The sequence below is a fragment of the Pleurodeles waltl genome, chromosome 7 (assembly GCF_031143425.1).
Source record: "Pleurodeles waltl isolate 20211129_DDA chromosome 7, aPleWal1.hap1.20221129, whole genome shotgun sequence".
Taxonomy (NCBI): domain Eukaryota; kingdom Metazoa; phylum Chordata; class Amphibia; order Caudata; family Salamandridae; genus Pleurodeles; species Pleurodeles waltl.
Window position 1 is genome coordinate 542095534 of NC_090446.1, and position 18526 is coordinate 542114059.

General features: G+C 47.4%; 1 protein-coding gene across 1 annotated transcript; it reads right to left on the reverse strand.

The window, feature by feature from the left end:
- Positions 1 to 1942: 1942 nt before the first annotated feature.
- On the reverse strand, positions 1943 to 5218 carry LOC138304317 (hemoglobin subunit beta-3-like). Its single transcript, XM_069244274.1, has 3 exons — positions 5043 to 5218; positions 3297 to 3519; positions 1943 to 2226 (listed from the first exon to the last, which is right to left on the reverse strand). The coding sequence occupies exons 1-3, from the start codon at positions 5132 to 5134 to the stop codon at positions 2098 to 2100; spliced, it is 444 nt and encodes a 147-aa protein (XP_069100375.1). The 5' UTR covers positions 5135 to 5218; the 3' UTR covers positions 1943 to 2097.
- Between the last annotated feature and the right edge of the window lie 13308 nt (positions 5219 to 18526).

Genomic DNA, 18526 nt, shown 5'->3' on the forward strand with positions numbered 1-18526 from the left:
GGAAAGGGGAATGTACATGCTGAGCAGCTGCTCTGTAGGTCTAAAGACCAACCTCATGATGCAGATCCAAAAGCCAGGCAGTTGCAGTCCAAGGGCTGGACTTTACTAGGATTGTAGTGGGACTACCTTGGCCCCATTAGTCAGGAAACCTGGATACTGCTGGTTTGTTTTCTTTCCCCATGTGTGCTCCTTAACATACTGTGGTGGAAGGCTGGCTTGACTTCAGTGCACATCAGAGACTAATAGGGGCAGATTTATCAATCATTCATGCAGCGCAATACAGCAAGCCACCTTGCTGTGCTGCGTGAAAGGGGAGGAATGCACTATATTTACCATTATATGGTGCATTCCAGTCCTTTCATAGTGCTGGCGCACTTTTGACTGCCTAGCGTCAGTGCAGGCTCCCTTGCATCGTGTTGGAAGGGTACCTACATTATAGAAAGGATTGTTTTGTGCAGGAAGGGGCACCTTCTGGCACAAAAACAATACTGGGATGCATTTTTCTCTTTCTGTGTGTGCTGCATAATGCAGCACATATAGAAAAAGGAAAAAACAAGGAGAAATAAGGTATTTCTCCTCGTTACGCCTCACCTGGGGATGCATAGCATTTTGATGCATTCCTAGGTCTACCACTATTGGTAAATCTGGGAATGTGCCAAAATCCATGAGTGGATGCTTGGGAACACCTACGCCCCACCCATAGAACGCCTCTCTGGGGCAGAGTAACGCAAAGCAGTGATTTGCGCTGCATTGGATTACTCTAGATTTATCAAGCCATGCAGGGCCACACAGGATGTCCTTCCGTGGCTTGATAAATCTCACTTAGGATTTGCCTCGCCCTTGCGCCCCCTTTCCTAAGGGCCAGATTCGGAGAGGTGACAGGCAATGCAGCGCAGCATCCAAAGTTGCTGCTTTGCATTGCGTGCCTGAGAGGGAGCAGGAAAGCGCCATCTTCACATAGAAATGGCACTGTCCTCCCCTCTTCCTAGCCTCGGCGCCGATTTCACCTGCTGAGTACCACGCACACACCTTAGCGCCATAATGCTAGGGTGTGTGCATGAGTCTAGCATAGATTTTTTAAGGAAGGGTATTCTTCCTGTACAAAATACTATGCCTAAATAAGTAGAAATGCTTTTCTTACTTTGTATGTGTGCTGTACTTTGCAGTACACATGAAAAGTCGCAAAAGCACAGAGAAACAAAAACATTTTTCAGTTTATTGCCTGCTTTTCAAGGGCATTCCTTTTTGATGCAATGCACTTTCTACTGATGTGTGAAAATTGGGTTTAGCATAAAAAAACATAGGTGTTAGCACGAGTCCGCCCATGTACCACTCATGTAACGCCTTCTTGGCGGAAAGTAATGCAAATCAGCGTTTCGTGCTCCTTTGCATTTCTTGTCAATACAAACCAATGCAAATACCAATTTGCATTGGTTTGTGAAACCCTAAAAAGTATTAGCGTCAGTTTAGCGTCCTAAGTAACGGTAACCCGCCCCTAACCTTTGATAACCTGGGCCCAGTTTTTAAAGGACAATTCCCCAGCTCTGAATTGGGTCTTTCCTTTGAAATGAAGTGACAGGCGCATGTTGGAAAATAAAAATACCCAGCTGTGAAAAGTTTTGCTCTTGCGGAAAAGGGGCGGTTGATGTTATTTTACACCCGCTGTTTGCCTCCCTGTTTTATACGCATAACCGAACGTAAGTCGCAGGACTGGCTCTCAGTTCTTCTGGCTGTAGGATCGATGAGTCATTAATGAGTCTAGAATGAGGGGACGGCATCGCTTGACTGCAGGTAGTGGCTAACTTAAAGTTGTTGAGCTCTCGGATAATCATAAGCATGTTCTGTTAGAAACAGATAAACATTTGAACAGATGTAGATAGCATGTAATTTCATCGAATTTGTATTTGTTTTTTTATTGTAAAACCAAAACGCACAGGCGCAGTTTGTTAAAAAATTCCTCAGACTTCTTTATTGATCTCATTATATGTTCGGGCATTTTCAGTTGAAAGCTTAGTCGGTGCTGAGGACCTCTATGAACAACCTTCTACCACCCGGCATCCACGGCCCGGTGTCTGAAGTCTATGTAGTGAGTGCCCTCTAGTGGTAGTGCTTGGACAGAGCAGCGCAGGACACTGCCAGGAACTTCTCCCAGGCCGCGTGCACCTCAGGGGTGAAGGCGGCTCCCAGTTTGCGCGCCAAGACGATCACCAGGCAGTTTCCAAGGAGCTGAGGAGGGAAATAAAAGCTTTGTTAGTCGGAGTGATGTAGGCAGAGTAAATCGTAGATTCAGCGTTAATGTGGGCAGGCACTCTAGGAAGAAAACTGCATTCGAGCAGTGGAAGTGGATCTTCAGAATCAACGGCATGTTTCCAGTTCCATCCTTCCAATCCTTGCTAAGAGGCAGAGTATCTTCTCATTCCATAAACAGCAAATAAGCAGAGATTTAGTGGGTGAAGCTCGCAGCCAAGGGACTAGTAGTGTGTAACCATCTATTGTACAGCAGAAGCAGTAGCACCAAGGGCCCAGGGCTGATGCCCCGTGGGTCCCTATGACGGGTGTATTTCACTCTCCCACTGGGAGAAGGGGCATTTTTCTTGCTTGCACCAGGGCCCAAGGCCCCTTGCTACTGAACAGTAAAAGACAATCAACGTTCACAAGAGACGGAACAGCACTCACTTCAGAAAGTGTTTACACTTTCTGAGAGCAGGGATGAACCTGCGGCTAGTGGCAGAGACAAACACCACAGCGACCCAGAGAGTAACCTGATTGGTGTGCACAGAAGGGAGCACATTCACACATCACCCACCCTAAAGCACTGAACGCTCAGGCCTCTCAGATGAAACCCCTTGGAGTAGAGGGAAGCAAGCAGGCAGCCACCTACCACGAGAAAGCAGTTAAAGCTCAGTCTCCAGGTCACTCTGGCTTGCTTTCCTCTTGATTCAGACCGTCAACTCTCCAGGTTCAACACAAGCAATCTGAGTTTGGGCTAATCTTTGGGGCCAGGGGGACACCTGATCCTTGTCGGGTCTGGCTGTGTGTTAATTTGGGCCTCAGTTGTGGCCAATATCATAATCCGGTCTATAAAAGCGTAAATTTAGCATTTTCAAGCCTCGTTTCAGCCAAAGGCGGTATCCAAATCAGTTAATGTTTTCAGAGTACCACCTTCTATCTTTGTCTTTGCGAGCCCCTTATGCTCGGTCTTACACTCATAGGGGTGGCCTCACTCTGATGACTCGTGGGGGTGTTCTCTCTCCCTGATGCCTCAGATTTTGGATTAGACACAGTTTTCTCCTCACCTGGAAGTTCTGGGGATCCACATGGAGTGTGTCTGCGTGAAGCTCACTCAGTTTGGCCAATGTGTGCTTGATGTTATCGAGGTGGTGGACAGCTCCTGCCAGGGCGGACAGGACCTTCTGGCCGTGGGCGCGGACCTTGGGGTTGCTAGAAATGGCTGCTGCACTGGAAAGATCCCCAAAGGTGCTGAAGTACCTCTGGGTCCAGGGGAAGACGATAAGCACCCTAAGAAAGAGGGAACACAAAGGGGTGGAATAGATGGATCATCCCTGCATACATCTCTTATTAATGTTTGATTCTTGCTTTATCTTCTATTAGCAAAAGGGTATAATCAAAAACACGGTTGCAAACACATAATCAAAGAACCAAAGGACCATCAAGAAAAACACGACTAGAAATACCAGCTCTTCACCAAAATACAAGAAAATCCACTTGATGGTAGATCTTTTGAGTCACTGACCCTTAGTAGCGGACCTCATTCCCATTACCCATCTAAACCACTGAACACCTACTTGTTCAAACGTAACTTTCAGTACACAACCTACCAGGCCAAGGCACAGGACTCCCTTTTAGGCAACAGCATCCCACCCTTCTAGTGTACGTGAGGTTCCATGAGACGCTTCAGCTCCCTACAATCATGGCGTAAATGCGACCTTATGTTAGCCACAACAACCATCCCAATTATCGTATGAGAGGTTCCAAGAGGTGCTGCGGCATGCCATTATCATAGTGTATATGTGACCCTATCTTTGGTTACAGCTGCCAGCCCTCATACAGTACCCAAGGCTCCATGAGAAACTGTATCAGTCCAGTACCTTAGTGGACCATGTTAGGCTAAAATCCCCAACCACGGCATGAGACCATGTCAAAGGCCACAACTCGACTCCCTTGCTGTACTTGAAAGCTGCAATGGATAGAGTTCATGTAAATGTTTGCAAGTCTACAACAACAATTACAGTACCCCATTTCCAGTGTGTATGAGAGAATCCATTGAAACTACACTGTGCTACTCTCATGATGTGCTCGACATTTCATCTGATTTAACAACTTTCTTTATATGATGTACATGAGAATCACTCTGAGCCTACAGCATCATGTACCACTTTGTGCATATGGATCCACCTCAACCTACAACTGTTGTCCTTCTTTATGAGCACATGTCAGCCTGAAGGTACCACATACACCCCTTGTGACGTATAGAAGACACATAGGCTACAACATAATGGAAATGAGATCTCACGTGAATATACGGCACTTCTCACAATGATTGTAAGTGAGGCTAATTGTGAGGCTTCAGTCAGACCCGAGTATTGTACAAGAGAACAGCATCAGGCGCCAGTTTATGGAACAGGATAACATCCTCTCTAAGACACGAGGAAGGCCAGCTTTCATTTTGGAAGCACCCGAAACTTTGTGTTACAAAAAGCTTGCATGATTCGATCTGAATCATCAGGGGTCTGTGGCCATGAACTCACTGAAGGAAGCAGACTCGAGAATCCTGGGGGCTCACTTTCTAAAACCTTTGTAAAAACAAACAAAAAAAAACAACCTCATACTCATACTCATGATCTACACTGAGATCCAGTTAATTTTACAAAATCCACCCCCACGGCGGATGGGGCAATGTGTTCCACTACAATCTCATTACCTATGAGGGATACTTTAGGAATGTGAAGCAAGTAAAGGAGTAGATTGAGAAGAAATACATAAGCGGGCAATGAGGTGAGATGGCGATTGGCTGTAAATACCTGGCCAGGGTTTCTTGTCCATCAGCCTCCACGTCCACCTGCGCCCACACAGAGGCGATGGCGGCCTTCTCTTCTGCGGTCCACTGAACCATCTTCTCTTGAGGCGCTGGGAGATTTGTTGAGTCAGATTCTGCTCCTGGAAGCTGCTGCTGCTGAAGACTTCTGAGACCACCAGAGATTTATATGGCCGGCAGCCAAGACCCACCCAGGGTGTCCCTTCTGCTGAGTCACGCTGGACCCTCTTATCTTTCACGCCAGCCTCCCCTTCAACTACCAGGCACACTTTTCTGACATCTCCCTCGAAACGGCACAATTTTACACATTTTTGCTTCGCCCCACAATTTTACTACATAATGGCAACATTTTAATGTCCCTTCTACAGGTTCAAGCGAAGGGATGTGCATAGTTGTGCTTTTGTTTCTCCAGCAAAATTGTGTGAAATTCCCCACGTTTACCTTTCACAAGCATTACCGAGCTTCCCCGTTTACTTTTGCTTCGTTCAAACAAAGTTAGTTTTCACTCTAATCAAATTCAACCAAGTTATAACATGTATGCAACATATCTCTGCGAGTTTTTCATTTGTGTAGCTTTTCAATGCATAATATCAAATATCTGCAGATTTGTTCTCTGCAAGTTTACTTTTTGAGAATGTCTTTAGTGCACATTGGCACTGTGCATGAAAAGAACAACGTTTCCTGCCCCGTGTATCTTATGCAGAACTGTTTGGGTAGTGTTAATTACGGATATGTGCAATCTAAATTGATCCAAAAGTCATGATTGTTATGCATAAGTATCACACTGAAATAATACACACCTTTATGAAGCCGTAATGCTTCCCAGAGATCACCACATAGGTTGCAAAATGAATTTTAGTGAGGTCTGGATGGGCTGTTCTCGCGTTAAGTAGATTATAGCTAAAGGGAGGGCAAGAAATGAATGACTATGGCCTATTCCCCCGCACCAGAATTTAGGCCCGTATTTATACTTTTTTTGCGCCGCATTTGCGTCGTTTTTTGACGCAAAAACGGCGCAAACTTGCAAAATGCCATTGCATTTTGTAGGTTTGCGCCGTTTTGTGCCAAAAAGCGGCGCAAATGCGGCGCTAAAAAAAGTATAAATACGGGCCTTAGTTTGTTCCCCTTAGGAATCGGAATTAGGAGAGCACACCTCAGTGGCATGTACTCTCCTTGAATCTGAATGGTATGCTGTGTGACATTCTAAGTATCCCTTACTGAAATCTTCTCTCTGGGTAATTTACGGCGTTAAAATGCACTCGTGATGTCCACGTAGAATGTTTTCTGTCATTGTGAGTGTGGCAGGAGAGACGAGCACTCCTAGGTAGTGCACCTGCCACCAGGCCTACCTTGTTACAAGACGCGTATCAGAGATAAAAACCGAGGTGCTCTCAATGTGCAAAAAATCATCCGCTAGACACATTTGGGCTCTTCGGGTATTACAAAGCGTAAAGCCATGCATCCACCATTGTGGAGTGTGCTGTCAACGTATCACATGCAGCTCTCAGGGAGTTGAACACTGTAGGGGTATAACATGCAGCTCTGAGGTGGTTAATGCCAGAGGGGTATAACCATGCAGCTCTCAGGGAGCTGAATATTGTAGGGCACTGGTTCCCAACCTGTGGTCCGGGGTCCATGAAGCCTCCTCAGGGGGGCCGCAACTGCTTCAAAAATTAAATAATATTAACAGATTAGGGGCCAGATGCAGGAAACACTTTGCGAGTCGCAAACGGCAAAATCTGCCGTTTGCGACTCGCAAATGCGTGTTTCCAATGCAGAAATGCATTTTGCGAGTCGGGACCGACTCGCAAAATGCATTTCAGAATCGCAAATAGGAAGGGGTGTTCCCTTCCTATTTGCGATTCGTAGTGGTATGCAATACCATTTGCGACCGCATATGTGGTCGCAAATGGTGTCGCAGTTACCATCCACTTGAAGTGGATGGTAACCCACTCGCAAATTGGAAGAGGTCCCCATGGGACCCCTTCCCCTTTGTGAATGGACCACAAATTATTTTTTCAGGGCAGGTAGTGGTCCAAGGGACCACTACCTGCCCTGAAAAAATACCGAAACTAAAGGTTTCGAGTTTTTTTTTTAAGTGCAGCTCGTTTTCCTTTAAGGAAAACGGGCTACACTTAAAAAAAAAAAAAACTGCTTTATTTAAAAGCAGTCACGAACATGGAGGTCTGCTGACTACAGCAGGCCTCCATGTTTGCGAGTGCCCATAGTCGCTATGGGGCCGCAATTTGCGACCCACCTCATTAATATTAATGAGGTGGGTCTTTGCGACCCCATACTGACTCGCAGATGGTGTCTGAGACACCGTTCTGCATTGGAAATTGCGACTTGCAATTTGTGAGTCGCTCCGACTCGCAAATTGCAAGTCGCAATTTCCAAGTTTGCTACATCTGGCCCTAGGTCCCCAGCTTTCAGTAATGATTCATTGGAGGGGTTCCGAGATTCCAATAAAGAATCAGTGGGGGTCCCAGGGCTCCAGTAATGATAGAAGTAAAAAGGTTGGGAACCACTGCTGTAGGGGTATAACCATGCAGCTTTCAGGAAGTTGAATGCTGTAGGAGTATAACACGCAGCTCTCAGGTGCTGAATTGCTGGAAGGGTATAACCATGTAGCTCTCAGGTGGTGAATGTTGGAAGGGTATAACCATGCATCTCTCAGGTAGTGAATGCCATAGGGTATAACCATGCATCTCTCAGGTAGTGAATGCCATAGGGTATAACCATGCATCTCTCAGGTAGTGAATGCCATAGGGTATAACCATGCAGCTTTCAGATGGTGAATGCATTAGGGGTATAACCATGCAGCTCTCAGGTGGTGAATGCTTGAGGGGACTCACCATGCAGCTCTCAGGCAGTGAATGCTATAAGAGTATAACCACGCAGCTCTCAGGTGGTGAATGTTGGAAGGGTATAACCATGCATCTCTCAGGTAGTGAATGCCATAGGGTATAACCATGCATCTCTCAGGTAGTGAATGCCATAGGGTATAACCATGCAGCTTTCAGATGGTGAATGCATTAGGGGTATAACCATGCAGCTCTCAGGTGGTGAATGCTTGAGGGGACTCACCATGCAGCTCTCAGGCAGTGAATGCTATAAGAGTATAACCACGCAGCTCTCAGGTGGTGAATGCCTCAGTCTCGTAACCATGCAGCTCTCAGGATGATGAATACTGCAGGGGTATAACCATGCAGCTCTCAGGTGGTGAATGCTGTAGGGTTATAGCTATGGCACTCTCTGTACAGTGAATGCTGTAGGGTACAGCCATGTTTCTCTTATGGCACTGAGTGCAGTGGGGGTGTAACCATACAGCTCTCAGGTGGTGTGAGAAGGTAGCCTCTTTCTAGCCTTGTTACCCCCACTTTTGGCCTGTTTGTGAGTGTATGTCAGGATGTTTGTCACTGTTTTCACTGTCTCACTGGGATCCTGATAGCCAGGCCTCAGTGCTCATAGTGAAAACACTATGTTTTCAGTATGGTTGTTATGTATCACTGGGATCCTGCTGGTCAGGACCCCAGTGCTCATAGGTTTGTGGCCTATATGTATGTGTCACTGGGACCCTGTCACACAGGGCCCCAGTGCTCATAGGTGTGCATGTATATGTTCCCTGTGTGGTGCCTAACTGTCTCACTGAGGCTCTGCTAACCAGAACCTCAGTGGTTATGCTCTCTCATTACTTTTAAATTGTCACTAACAGGCTAGTGACCAATTTTACCAATTTACATTGGCTTACTGGAACACCCTTATAATTCCCTAGTATATGGTACTGAGGTACCCAGGGTATTGGGGTTCCAGGAGATCCCTATGGGCTGCAGCATTTCTTTTGCCACCCATAGGGAGCTCTGACAATTCTTACACAGGCCTGCCACTGCAGCCTGAGTGAAATAACGTCCACGTTATTTCACAGCCATTTTACACTGCACTTAAGTAACTTATAAGTCACCTATATGTCTAACCTTTACCTGGTAAAGGTTAGGTGCAAAGTTACTTAGTGTGAGGGCACCCTGGCACTAGCCAAGGTGCCCCCACATTGTTCAGAGCCAATTCCCAGAACTTTGTGAGTGCGGGGACACCATTACACGCGTGCACTACATATAGGTCACTACCTATATGTAGCTTCACCATGGTAACTCCGAATATGGCCATGTAACATGTCTATGATCATGGAATTGCCCCCTCTATACCATCGTGGCATAGTTGGCACAATCCCATGATCCCAGTGGTCTGTAGCACAGACCCTGGTACTGCCAAACTGCCGTTCCTGGGGTTTCACTGCAGCTGCTGCTGCTGCCAACCCCTCAGACAGGCAGCTGCCCTCCTGGGGTCCAGCCAGGCCTGGCCCAGGATGGCAGAACAAAGAACTTCCTCTGAGAGAGGGTGTGACACCCTCTCCCTTTGGAAAATGGTGTGAAGGCAGGGGAGGAGTAGCCTCCCCCAGCCTCTGGAAATGCTTTGTTGGGCACAGAGGTGCCCAATTCTGCATAAGCCAGTCTACACCGGTTCAGGGACCCCTTAGCCCCTGCTCTGGCGCGAAACTGGACAAAGGAAAGGGGAGTGACCACTCCCCTGACCTGCACCTCCCCTGGGAGGTGTCCAGAGCTCCTCCAGTGTGCTCCAGACCTCTGCCATCTTGGAAACAGAGGTGCTGCTGGCACACTGGACTGCTCTGAGTGGCCAGTGCCACCAGGTGACGTCAGAGACTCCTGCTGATAGGCTCCTTCAGGTGTTAGTAGCCTTTCCTCTCTCCTAGGTAGCCAAACCCTCTTTTCTGGCTATTTAGGGTCTCTGTCTCTGGGGAAACTTTAGATAACGAATGCACGAGCTCAGCCGAGTTCCTCTGCATCTCCCTCTTCACCTTCTGATAAGGAAACGACCGCTGACCGCGCTGGAAGCCTGCAAACCTGCAACATAGTAGCAAAGACGACTACTGCAACTCTGTAACGCTGATCCTGCCGCCTTCTCGACTGTTTTCCTGCTTGTGCATGCTGTGGGGGTAGCCTGCCTCCTCTCTGCACCAGAAGCTCCGAAGAAATCTCCCGTGGGTCGACGGAATCTTCCCCCTGCAACCGCAGGCACCAAAAAGCTGCATTACCGGTCCCTTGGGTCTCCTCTCAGCACGACGAGCGAGGTCCCTCGAATCCAGCGACGCTGTCCAAGTGACCCCCACAGTCCAGTGACTCTTCAGCCCAAGTTTGGTGGAGGTAAGTCCTTGCCTCACCTCGCTGGGCTGCATTGCTGGGAACCGCGACTTTGCAGCTACTCCGGCCCCTGTGCACTTCCGGCAGAAATCCTTCGTGCACAGCCAAGCCTGGGTCCACGGCACTCTAACCTGCATTGCACAACTTTCTAAGTTGGTCTCCGGCGACGTGGGACTCCTTTGTGCAACTTCGGCGAGCACCGTTTCACGCATCCTCGTAGTGCATGTTTCTGGCACTTCTCTGGGTGCTACCTGCTTCAGTGAGGGCTCTTTGACTTGCTCGACGTCCCCTCTCTCTGCAGGTCCAATTTGCGACCTCCTGGTCCCTCCTGGGCCCCAGCAGCGTCCAAAAACGCCAAACACACGATTTGCGTGTAGCAAGGCTTGTTGGCGTCCTTCCGGCGGGAAAACACTTCTGCACGACTCTCCAAGGCGAGAGGGATCCGTCCACCAAAGGGGAAGTCTCTAGCCCTTTTCGTTCCTGCAGAAACCTCAGCTTCTTCTGTCCAGTCGAAGCTTCTTTGCACCCGCAGCTGGCATTTCCTGGGCATCTGCCCATCTCCGACTTGCTTGTGACTTTTGGACTTGGTCCCCTTGTTCCACAGGTACCCTAGATTGGAAATCCACAGTTGTTGCATTGCTGGTTTGTGTCTTTCCTGCATTATTCCTCTAACACGACTCTTTTGTCCTTAGGGGAACTTTAGTGCACTTTGCACTCACTTTTCAGGGTCTTGGGGAGGGTTATTTTGCTAACTCTCACTATTTTCTAATAGTCCCAGCGACCCTCTACAAGGTCACATAGGTTTGGGGTCCATTCGTGGTTCACATTCCACTTCTGGAGTATATGGTTTGTGTTGCCCCTATCCCTATGTTTCCCCATTGCATCCTATTGTAACTATACATTGTTTGCACTGTTTTCTAAGACTATACTGCATATTTTTGCTATTGTGTATATATATCTTGTGTATATTTCCTATCCTCTCACTGAGGGTACACTCTAAGATACTTTGGCATATTGTCATAAAAATAAAGTACCTTTATTTTTAGTATAACTGTGTATTGTGTTTTCTTATGATATTGTGCATATGACACTAAGTGGTACTGTGGTAGCTTCACACGTCTCCTAGTTCAGCCTAAGCTGCTCTGCTAAGCTACCATTATCTATCAGCCTAAGCTGCTAGACACCCTATACACTAATAAGGGATAACTGGGCCTGGTGCAAGGTGCAAGTACCCCTTGGTACTCACTACAAACCAGTCCAGCCTCCTACATTGGTTGTGCAGTGGTGGGATAAGTGCTTGAGACTACTTACCACTCTTGTCATTGTACTTTTCATAAGAGAAAAATATACAAAACAAGGTCAGTGTATATACACATAGCCAAAAAGTTTTGCATTTCCTCTTTTCACTCTTTTCTAAGTGCTGAAAAGTACTTCTAAACTTTCAAAAAGTTCTTAAAAGTTAAAAAAGTTTTTTCTGTCTTTCCAAAAAGTTCTGAAAACTTTTTTCTCTTTTTCTATCACTTTAACTCTCTCTAAAAAAATGTCTGGCACAGGAAAAAATGTTGAACTGTCCAAACTTGCATATGATCACCTTAGCTGGAAAGGAGCAAGGAGTCTCTGCATAGAGAGAGGTTTGAGTGTAGGGAAGAATCCTTCCTTAGAACTGTTAATTAATATGCTTAGAGTACAGGATAAGGCCATAAGTGCCCAATCTGTAGAAAAAGTAGCTAATGGTTCTCAATCTGATCCAGGGACTCCCCCAGGAAAAGGTTCAGAAAAGAAACTTCTCAGCCTGCCCATTACTAGACAGTCTAGCATAGTTGGTACAGAGGTTGAATCACACCATACTGATGGTGTGCTCTCACATTATGCTGGTAGCCAAGCTGTTAGGGTGCCCTCTGTAAGGGACAGGTCTCCTTCTGTTCATTCCCATCATACCTCTGTATCTAGAAATGTCCCTCCCACCCACCCTGATGACAGATTGTTAGAAAGGGAGCTCAATAGATTGAGAGTGGAACAAACCAGACTGAAGCTCAAGAAGCAACAGCTGGATTTGGATAGACAGTCTTTAGAAATAGAGAGGGAAAGACAGAAGTTGGGTTTAGATACCCATGGTGGCAGCAGCAGTATTCCCCATAGTCATCCTGCAAAAGAGCATGATTCCAGGAATCTGCACAAGATAGTTCCCCCTTATAAGGAGGGGGATGACATTAACAAGTGGTTTGCTGCACTTGAGAGGGCCTGTGCTGTACAGGATGTCCCTCAAAAGCAGTGGGCTGCTATCCTATGGCTATCATTTAGTGGAAAAGGTAGGGATAGACTCCTTACTGTGAAAGAAAGTGATGCCAATAATTTTACAGTTCTTAAGAATGCACTCCTGGATGGTTATGGCTTAACCACTGAACAGTACAGGATAAAGTTCAGAGAGACCAAAAAGGAGTCTTCACAAGACTGGGTTGATTTCATTGACCATTCAGTGAAGGCCTTGGAGGGGTGGTTACATGGCAGTAAAGTTACTGATTATGAAAGCCTGTATAACACAATCCTGAGAGAGCATATACTTAATAATTGTGTGTCTGATTTGTTGCACCAGTACCTGGTAGACTCTGATCTGACCTCTCCCCAAGAATTGGGAAAGAAGGCAGACAAATGGGTCAGAACAAGGGTGAACAGAAAAGTTCATACAGGGGGTGACAAAGATGGCAATAAGAAGAAAGATGGTGAAAAATCTCAAGATAAGCATGGGGATAAGGGTAAAACCAAAGATCCCACTTCAAATCTTAAACACTCTTCAGAGGGTGGGGATAAAACAAATTCTTCCTCTTCTTCCCAACCTGCACACATTAAAAAGCCTTGGTGCTTTGTGTGTAAAAATAGAGGCCATAGGCCAGGGGATAAGTCCTGTCCAGGTAAACCCCCTGAGCCTACCACCACTAATACATCAAGCTCTAGTGCCCCTAGCAGTAGTGGTACTAGTGGTGGGACTGCTGGCAACAGTCAAGCAAAGGGTGTAGTTGGGTTCACTTATGGGTCCATAGTGGAAACTGATGTAATCAGTCCCAAGACAGTTTCTGTCACACCTAGTGGCATTGGCCTTGCCACACTGGCTGCTTGTCCCTTTACAATGGATAAGTACAGGCAGACAGTTTCAATAAATGGTGTTGAGGCCTTGGCCTACAGGGACACAGGTGCCAGTTTCACTTTGGTGACTGACAACCTAGTGCACCCTGATCAACACATCATTGGACAACAGTATAAGATTATTGATGTCCATAACTCCACTAAGTTTCTTCCCTTAGCTATAATTCAGTTTAGTTGGGGTGGAGTTACTGGCCCTAAGCAGGTGGTGGTATCACCTAGCTTACCTGTAGACTGTCTCTTAGGTAATGACCTAGAGGCCTCAGGTTGGGTTGATGTAGAGTTTTATGCCCATGCAGCCATGCTGGGCATCCCTGAGGAATTGTTCCCTCTCATTTCAAGTGAAATGAAAAAGCAAAGGAGAGAAGGCCTGAAAACTCAGGATCCCTCTCCATCAACAGGTAAAAAGGGTATCACAGTATCCCCTAACTACCCTACCATTCAGGATACCATTCCTGTGGTGGGAGAAACCTCTCCTGGGGTGGCACCTGTTCCAAGGGAATCATCAGTTGGCAAAACTGTACTCCCTGAGGTGGAAGTACCTCTCTGTGGGATAACTAACATTGGTGAGAAAAAGAGCACCATTTTAGTTAACATGGAGCATCCCTCCAACCCTCCCAGAGAAACTTTAGTGCAGAAACTCTGCACTGCCTCACAACACTTAGGACAGCATCCCTGCCCTAGTGTGGAGCTCATAGGACAGCATCCCTGCCCTGCTCCAACTCAAGAGAAACAGCATCCCTGTTCTCTCTTCCAGCCAAATGGACAAAGTTTTTGCCCAGCTATGGCTTTACTGAGACAGCATCCCTGTCTGGCATTTCCATCATTACAAATAGGTTCAGTGGATAATTCCCACTGCTCTAAACTAAAACTTACTGATAGAAACTCTGAAAATACATCTTCACATTGTTGGCTAGCTAAAAAACTTCAAACAGGGTGGTTTACATCCCCACAGGGAAGTAACCATATAGTGGATGATAAAGGGAGTAACCAGTCTATTGCAGAGCTACTCTCTACTTATCACCACTTAGACAATAAAGTCTCAACTGGCCAAGGTTAGCCTTATTGTCCTTCGTTTGGGGGGGGGGGTTGTGTGAGAAGGTAGCCTCTTTCTAGCCTTGTTACCCCCACTTTTGGCCTGTTTGTGAGTGTATGTCAGGATGTTTGTCACTGTTTTCACTGTCTCACTGGGATCCTGATAGCCAGGCCTCAGTGCTCATAGTGAAAACACTATGTTTTCAGTATGGTTGTTATGTGTCACTGGGATCCTGCTGGTCAGGACCCCAGTGCTCATAGGTTTGTGGCCTATATGTATGTGTCACTGGGACCCTGTCACACAGGGCCCCAGTGCTCATAGGTGTGCATGTATATGTTCCCTGTGTGGTGCCTAACTGTCTCACTGAGGCTCTGCTAACCAGAACCTCAGTGGTTATGCTCTCTCATTACTTTTAAATTGTCACTAACAGGCTAGTGACCAATTTTACCAATTTACATTGGCTTACTGGAACACCCTTATAATTCCCTAGTATATGGTACTGAGGTACCCAGGGTATTGGGGTTCCAGGAGATCCCTATGGGCTGCAGCATTTCTTTTGCCACCCATAGGGAGCTCTGACAATTCTTACACAGGCCTGCCACTGCAGCCTGAGTGAAATAACGTCCACGTTATTTCACAGCCATTTTACACTGCACTTAAGTAACTTATAAGTCACCTATATGTCTAACCTTTACCTGGTAAAGGTTAGGTGCAAAGTTACTTAGTGTGAGGGCACCCTGGCACTAGCCAAGGTGCCCCCACATTGTTCAGAGCCAATTCCCAGAACTTTGTGAGTGCGGGGACACCATTACACGCGTGCACTACATATAGGTCACTACCTATATGTAGCTTCACCATGGTAACTCCGAATATGGCCATGTAACATGTCTATGATCATGGAATTGCCCCCTCTATACCATCCTGGCATAGTTGGCACAATCCCATGATCCCAGTGGTCTGTAGCACAGACCCTGGTACTGCCAAACTGCCCTTCCTGGGGTTTCACTGCAGCTGCTGCTGCTGCCAACCCCTCAGACAGGCAGCTGCCCTCCTGGGGTCCAGCCAGGCCTGGCCCAGGATGGCAGAACAAAGAACTTCCTCTGAGAGAGGGTGTGACACCCTCTCCCTTTGGAAAATGGTGTGAAGGCAGGGGAGGAGTAGCCTCCCCAGCCTCTGGAAATGCTTTGTTGGGCACAGAGGTGCCCAATTCTGCATAAGCCAGTCTACACCGGTTCAGGGACCCCTTAGCCCCTGCTCTGGCGCGAAACTGGACAAAGGAAAGGGGAGTGACCACTCCCCTGACCTGCACCTCCCCTGGGAGGTGTCCAGAGCTCCTCCAGTGTGCTCCAGACCTCTGCCATCTTGGAAACAGAGGTGCTGCTGGCACACTGGACTGCTCTGAGTGGCCAGTGCCACCAGGTGACGTCAGAGACTCCTGCTGATAGGCTCCTTCAGGTGTTAGTAGCCTTTCCTCTCTCCTAGGTAGCCAAACCCTCTTTTCTGGCTATTTAGGGTCTCTGTCTCTGGGGAAACTTTAGATAACGAATGCACGAGCTCAGCCGAGTTCCTCTGCATCTCCCTCTTCACCTTCTTATAAGGAAACGACCGCTGACCGCGCTGGAAGCCTGCAAACCTGCAACATAGTAGCAAAGACGACTACTGCAACTCTGTAACGCTGATCCTGCCGCCTTCTCGACTGTTTTCCTGCTTGTGCATGCTGTGGGGGTAGCCTGCCTCCTCTCTGCACCAGAAGCTCCGAAGAAATCTCCCGTGGGTCGACGGAATCTTCCCCCTGCAACCGCAGGCACCAAAAAGCTGCATTACCGGTCCCTTGGGTCTCCTCTCAGCACGACGAGCGAGGTCCCTCGAATCCAGCGACGCTGTCCAAGTGACCCCCACAGTCCAGTGACTCTTCAGCCCAAGTTTGGTGGAGGTAAGTCCTTGCCTCACCTCGCTGGGCTGCATTGCTGGGAACCGCGACTTTGCAGCTACTCCGGCCCCTGTGCACTTCCGGCGGAAATCCTTCGTGCACAGCCAAGCCTGGGTCCACGGCACTCTAACCTGCATTGCACGACTTTCTAAGTTGGTCTCCGGCGACGTGGGACTCCTTTGTGCAACTTCGGCGAGCACCGTTTCACGCATCCTTGTAGTGCCTGTTTCTGGCACTTCTCCGGGTGCTACCTGCTTCAGTGAGGGCTCTTTGTCTTGCTCGACGTCCCCTCTCTCTGCAGGTCCAATTTGCGACCTCCTGGTCCCTCCTGGGCCCCAGCAGTGTCCAAAAACGCCAAACGCACGATTTGCGTGTAGCAAGGCTTGTTGGCGTCCTTCCGGCGGGAAAACACTTATGCACGACTCTCCAAGGCGAGAGGGATCCGTCCACCAAAGGGGAAGTCTCTAGCCCTTTTCGTTCCTGCAGAAACCTCAGCTTCTTCTGTCCAGTCGAAGCTTCTTTGCACCCGCAGCTGGCATTTCCTGGGCATCTGCCCATCTCCGACTTGCTTGTGACTTTTGGACTTGGTCCCCTTGTTCCACAGGTACCCTAGATTGGAAATCCACAGTTGTTGCATTGCTGGTTTGTGTCTTTCCTGCATTATTCCTCTAACACGACTCTTTTGTCCTTAGGGGAACTTTAGTGCACTTTGCACTCACTTTTCAGGGTCTTGGGGAGGGTTATTTTGCTAACTCTCACTATTTTCTAATAGTCCCAGCGACCCTCTACAAGGTCACATAGGTTTGGGGTCCATTCGTGGTTCTCATTCCACTTCTGGAGTATATGGTTTGTGTTGCCCCTATCCCTATGTTTCCCCATTGCATCCTATTGTAACTATACATTGTTTGCACTGTTTTCTAAGACTATACTGCATATTTTTGCTATTGTGTATATATATCTTGTGTATATTTCCTATCCTCTCACTGAGGGTACACTCTAAGATACTTTGGCATATTGTCATAAAAATAAAGTACCTTTATTTTTAGTATAACTGTGTATTGTGTTTTCTTATGATATTGTGCATATGACACTAAGTGGTACTGTGGTAGCTTCACACGTCTCCTAGTTCAGCCTAAGCTGCTCTGCTAAGCTACCATTATCTATCAGCCTAAGCTGCTAGACACCCTATACACTAATAAGGGATAACTGGGCCTGGTGCAAGGTGCAAGTACCCCTTGGTACTCACTACAAACCAGTCCAGCCTCCTACAGGTGGTGAATGCTGCAGCATTATAACCGTGCAGCATTTATACACCACCAGCTACATTGTATATTGTTATTGTTATACACCTGAAGCATTCTCTACTGGCGTGCTGTGTGGCTACACCCCTTCTGTATGTCCCTGTCGTAGTCACCACCTGAAAGTTGCATAGGTACACCCTGACAGCACATACCACCTGAACGCTGCATAGTTGGATCCTACAGTTTTCACCACTTTAAGCCTCATGGTTATTCCCGTCTAACATCCACCACACAGGAAACTACTGATCACAGTCTGAGAGGTTCCCCAGTATATCCCCATGGCATTCACCACCTGAGATTTGCATGGCTACACATCACAGATTACACCACACTGAGAGCTACATAGTTATACCACACAGCATTTACCACCATGAGCGAATGAGAGATGCGGAGTTACACCCCATGGCATTCAGTACCAGAGAGCTGCATGGTGATACCCCTCCAGCATTCACCACCTGACAGCTGCATGGTGATACCCCTCCAGCATTCACCACCTGACAGCTGTATGGTTTTACCCCTCCAGCATTCACCACCTAAGAGCTGCAAGGTTAGACACCTAGAGTTTTCACCACTTTGAGAGCTGCATGGTTATACTCCTACTGCATTCGCCAACCGAGGAGTTGTATGGTCTGGGGTGCCTTTAGGGTGCCTTTGAAATTGACTGTGGTGTCCCATGCTGCTTCCATGGTTTTGCATGCTAAGTGTTCCTTTAGATAGACTGGCAAGTTAGCTCAAAAAATTATTCTACCAGGTGCAGACACTGTGATGCCAACTAAACTTTATAGTTTCTCATCCCTGTTTGGGTGACTACGATTCTTATTCTTCAGGGACAAATTTACATACCACATA

Excerpts from the sequence above, each read along its gene's own strand:
- LOC138304317 (XM_069244274.1), bottom strand. The coding sequence starts at position 5,134 with ATGGTTCAGTGGACCGCAGAAGAGAAGGCCGCCATCGCCTCTGTGTGG. Across the intron at positions 3,520-5,042 it reads GGACAAGAAACCCTGGCCAG|GGTGCTTATCGTCTTCCCCT; the intron begins GTATTTACAGCC and ends CCTCTTTCTTAG. Across the intron at positions 2,227-3,296 it reads TGGATCCCCAGAACTTCCAG|CTCCTTGGAAACTGCCTGGT; the intron begins GTGAGGAGAAAA and ends TTCCCTCCTCAG.